Here is a 4,840-nt window from a genome sequence, read left to right on the forward strand (position 1 = left end):
TGAAAAAGGATCCAGCGAGTTCGTTAACAAATATTAATCAAATGTAAAATTGGTAAGCTCTGTATTCTAATAATATAATAAGAAAAATTGTACTTTGTAACTAATATTATTAGTTAATATCTCTCTAATATCTCATTTAATTACAACATAAGAATATAAGTAAAATCATTTAGTGTTTTTTTTTTTATTTAATTATGATGTTTACGTCTCAACTTCAATCATCAATCCACAACTTTTTGTCTTCTATCCTTGCCCTCCTTTAACCATTTCAGAAAAATAATAAACAGACTTTTGTTAGTTAAGTTGTTTAAAATATGTGTCAACTTGTTTAATTAGCAAAATTCTAAAAATATAAGTTACTTAAAATTAAAGAAAATATTTCATATAAACAAAAAAAAAATCTTTCAAAGAACTTGATGCTCTTAAGTTCAAACATAAAAAATAACTAAAATCATATACTTTTACCAAATTAATATTACAAGAATAAAAGCTAAATTTGATTAAAAGTTTGGAATTTTTTTTTTCTGATAAAAACAATTATACAAACATGATATGGAAGGAACTGGATCAAATTCTGTCATTGCATTGTCGTCTCTTCATCAAACTGTAAAGAACACAAAATTAATCAAATAAATAATTAAGAGCATCTACTCTTAATTGATGATGCACTTTCAATTATTATACATAAATTAAAATATCATTTGAAATTATTAAAATTTAAGTTGAAAACTTTTATAACCACTTAAAAATTGTTAGAAAATAAATTCCAATTGTTGTCTTAAAAAACAGACCTATAGTAAACGCCCAACTGTATGGTGCATCGTGCAGACTTTGTCCACACCAATGAAACATCATTGCAAAGTTGACATCACCAAATTTTCCTCTGTAGACCATAAGAAAATTCAACATTTTCTGATCATTCATTTCATTGTTAAAACTTGGAACAAAAACGAGTCAACGAAAATGCATTTTTCTTAGTTGTATTTTGAGGATAGTTTATGAAATCAACCATGAAAAATTGAATCCACTGCACTGAGACTTTAATCAATACATGGCCAGATTCAAAAAATGTTCTGTGGTCTGTGTCTGCAAACATTTCAACATTGGAGAGTTTTTTTAAATCATTACCTATTTTTATATATTTTTTAATCATTCTTTATTATAAGCAACACTATTAAACCAATGTTTATTCAAACCAAGTAAACTATTTGGATAAAAAAACTTTTTTTTTATTCATGAAAATTTAATACACACTGATACTGTGAGTTCAGAACTGCTATATATATATATATATATATATATATATATATATATATATATATATATATATATATATATATACACACTGTATTGAACCAATTGAGTTAGACTCTGGTGTACCCTGTTGAGTCTACTGAACATAAAGTTAAATAAGATTAAAAACAGCATACATTAATGAAGAAAGAATAGACTAAAGCATGAAGATTTAAAAAAAGATTGCATTTTTGGCTAAAATGTTCCTTTCTTGCTAAGCAATTTGCTTTGTGTTCAAGATAACAAAGAAATAGTTACCCATCTAAAATGATGGGAAAGGCATAATTACTACCCATATTAAAAGTGGAATACTAGTAATAATAGAACTATATAACGGTAGATTCCAACCCATGCAGTTAAGAAAACATTTGGGTGTGGATCTCATAAATAAGCCTAAATTACACAAACAATTACATAAACTGCAATGTAAGTTACCATGCACCTCTAAAAATATAAGGTAATTAGATTCTGCTGCTGCTGCTGCTTCTTCTCAGCATCTCCAAGTAGAAACAGAGATGAGTTCTTTCCTCTGCCAGCACAGAACAAGAGATGAAGGCTTTCTTTCCACGTGAAATCCCCTCACAGGTGCCCTCTGAACTAAACACTCAGCTTGAGCTTCAGTGAAGTTGCTGAATGTGAATGGAGAAAATCCAGATTGTAGAAAGAGGTTTCTCCATGGAGGGAGTTTCTCTTGAGAATGGTGGTGGCCAAGGATGATTTTCTTGATGGCTGGTTGAATGAAATGCCTCTCAATCTTTTGAAGAACATCAAGATTCACATTCACAGCGTCCAGGGAATCCAACAAGGCTGAATAACATTGGAGAACGTGGACTGCATTTGTGGGAAGTGACACGTCAATTCGATCACAGATTCTGTCCAATGTGACCACAACCTTTGGCCTGAGCTGCTTCACAAAGTGAAGAGCTGAAGGGAACAACGATGGATTGTTTGTGAAACTTGAAACTGGCATGTTCACAGCAATGGCCTCATTGTCAAAGAACTGGCCAAGCAGTGGAGAAGAAGGGGAGTGCAATGATTCAATGTTGAGAACACTGAACTCAAAAGACACGTTGATGTCCTTGGCGTATTGCATCAAATTTTCTTTGGTAAAATTGAGTTCAACCTCATCACAAGTGGAGGGTGACACAATGGCAGTGACTTTGAGGGAAGGTGTAGCAGTGCTTCTCAAGGCAATTTCTTGCATGAAAGATGACCACTGCACTCCGAACCCAATATCAAAATCAATGACATGAATTCGGTCGAACCTTTCTACAGCTTCAATGAGGGCTTGGTTACAGGTAAAATTGGCAAACTGAAGAACAGGTGATATCTCAGAAAAGGACTTGTAAGCTCCGATTTTGAATATGAAACTGATTGGTGAGAAAGCCATGAAAGTGTGAGGATTTGAATGAAGCAGTGACATCAAGGCCTCCTTCATGTAGAAAGCAGCCCTCTGAAAAGGCTTACCAATTGGGGAGAGCTGGTGATTGAGCCGCGCCAATATCCCTTGCGCATGAACCGGATTACCAGCTTCTATCAGCTCAGCAGTTTTGTATAACTGATCAAATATAGCCTGCTGAAGCTGGTGGCTTGCATCGTCTCCGGCGGAACTCACCTTCTGCTGTTTAGCAGAAGGCATAACAATTGATTGATGTTGTTGTTGTTGTTGTTGCTGTTGGATATGGTGAGGAAATAATGGAAGCTGTGTTTGCTGCCTCCTGCCAAACATCTCTTGCCCAGAATCCAAAAGGGGCAACCTTGGAGCCTGATAATTGTGCCCAATTGTGTCAAAGAGAGGGCGTTTTGCTTGATGATGCTGAGGGAAAACCTGCTGCTCCTGAACCTGGGGATACATCATTGGCACAAAGAAAGAAGGGTTCTCTGAGAACTGAACTTGGTTCTGGTTTAACATGAACTGGGGGTTGATAACCTGAGGCTTCTCATCCACCACTCCAAACTCATGCTGCGGCTGCTGAGAAGAGAACACACCAGGAGACACAGATGATGACACCATAAGAGGATTATTGGCAGAAAAAACAACAGATTCTGAAACCTGGGCAGACACAGAAGCAGGCTTGCCATTGTGGGATTCAATATTCTCAGCAATGAAAGGGAAACCAGCAGGGTAATTCCCTGAAGGGTCAATAGCAGCACTCACCATATTCAACCCTTGATCCACAACACCAAAGCCTGCATTGAAATCAACACTTTGAGAGGGACAGGCAGTGTTTTGCAAGAGCTTGCTCAATCCAGCAGAAGGGTCTTCAACATCCCCCATGATTAGCCTGAGAATGGATTGATCTTGACCCTCCCAGTCATCCATCCTGATGCCACATTTTTCAGGGCTGGAATCAGGAGGAGGGTTGTTGTTGTTGTTGTCAGAGGGTGTAAGGGCTGCAGCACCAGTGGTGGTAGTGGTGGTGGCTGAAGTGCCACTGCCACCACCCTTGCTGGTGCTGTTGCTGCCAAGAGAAGAGGACATTGTAGAGGAGGAAGTGGGAGGGCTTGGGCTTCTTCTGGAGTCAAGAACTGAGGTGGGCTCAGTGCTGCCCACATAGCAATAATCCTCTTTGTCTATGGTCCACTTTGGTTGTGGATGATGCAAAAGCAGTGAAAATGAATCTGAGGCCGAAGAGAAATCCAACAATCCCTTCCCTTGAAATTCCTCAAAAGGCAAGGGCATGGCCTTCATCTAAGAAAGTTGCCAAGGGGAAGAACAATAATGGTGACCACAAAACCAACCACCCAAAAGACTCCAGTTTTTCAAAAGGTATCACCTTTGTTCCCCACAGCCCACCCAGAACAACTGATTTGAAAGCAGGAATTTTTTTGGGCTACAAATCCAGAAAAAAACAAACCAGGATTGCAAATTAAGAAAACTTAAATTAAAACCAAAACTCAAATTTAAACGGAAAGAAATTTTGTGTTGGAGGAAGTAAAAAGGGTGGATTTCTTTTGTTTTGAGATATCAGAAACCTCTGAACACTGAACAAACACATAGAGTGTATAGAGAAAAACAAAGAAAAGTTGGATAGCCCTAATCCTAAAGCTTGTATTTTTGTTCTCTGTGGTTGTTGTTTGGCATATTAAGATTGAAAGAGTTGAAGATGTGAGGGGAGAAAGCCATGGATGAATGTGATTCTTTGTGGGTTGTGTTGTGTGTTTCTGTGTGGAACACTCTTTGTTGCTTGTGTTTTGTAAGGTAGATGCGTGCAGCGTATAAAAGTGGTAAAGTGCGTTCTCTCTCACTGTTTCTACTTTCTTTTTTTTTAATTAATTAATTAATTAATATATTTATTTATTTATTTTGTGCAGCTTGTCTGCATACGTAGTTTTCCCCTCTGGTTGGTAGGGTTGCTGTCGCCTCCCTTAGTTTCCTCCACTCTCACACACCCAGCGCGTGAATTCACTCGCGTATGTATATATATAATATATCTATATCTAATATCTAATAACATTTTAATATTCCCACTCTGGGTTTTGTTTTATTTTATTTTTGTTTAATATTTAAAATAAACAGCTTTACACGTTACACCAATATTAAATT

General features: G+C 36.8%; 1 protein-coding gene across 2 annotated transcripts; it reads right to left on the reverse strand.

The window, feature by feature from the left end:
• Nucleotides 1-475: 475 nt before the first annotated feature.
• On the reverse strand, nucleotides 476-4,500 carry LOC114166860 (scarecrow-like protein 6). 2 transcript variants are annotated; one of them, XR_003600030.1, is made up of 3 exons: nucleotides 1,736-4,500; nucleotides 792-883; nucleotides 476-604 (listed from the first exon to the last, which is right to left on the reverse strand). XR_003600030.1 is itself a non-coding variant. In XM_028051732.1 (2 exons), exon 1 carries the CDS (start codon nucleotides 3,983-3,985, stop codon nucleotides 1,784-1,786), a length of 2,202 nt encoding a protein of 733 aa, XP_027907533.1. In that variant the 5' UTR covers nucleotides 3,986-4,500; the 3' UTR covers nucleotides 476-604; nucleotides 1,736-1,783. The 2 variants fall into 2 exon arrangements, 1 of the variants encoding a protein (XP_027907533.1); XM_028051732.1 differs by lacking the exon at nucleotides 792-883.
• Nucleotides 4,501-4,840: the final 340 nt, after the last annotated feature.

The sequence above is a fragment of the Vigna unguiculata genome, chromosome 10 (genome assembly GCF_004118075.2).
Source record: "Vigna unguiculata cultivar IT97K-499-35 chromosome 10, ASM411807v1, whole genome shotgun sequence".
Taxonomy (NCBI): domain Eukaryota; kingdom Viridiplantae; phylum Streptophyta; class Magnoliopsida; order Fabales; family Fabaceae; genus Vigna; species Vigna unguiculata.

Bases quoted from the DNA above. Each gene is read 5' to 3' on its own strand.
- LOC114166860 (XM_028051732.1), bottom strand. From the start codon at position 3,985: ATGAAGGCCATGCCCTTGCCTTTTGAGGAATTTCAAGGGAAGGGATTG.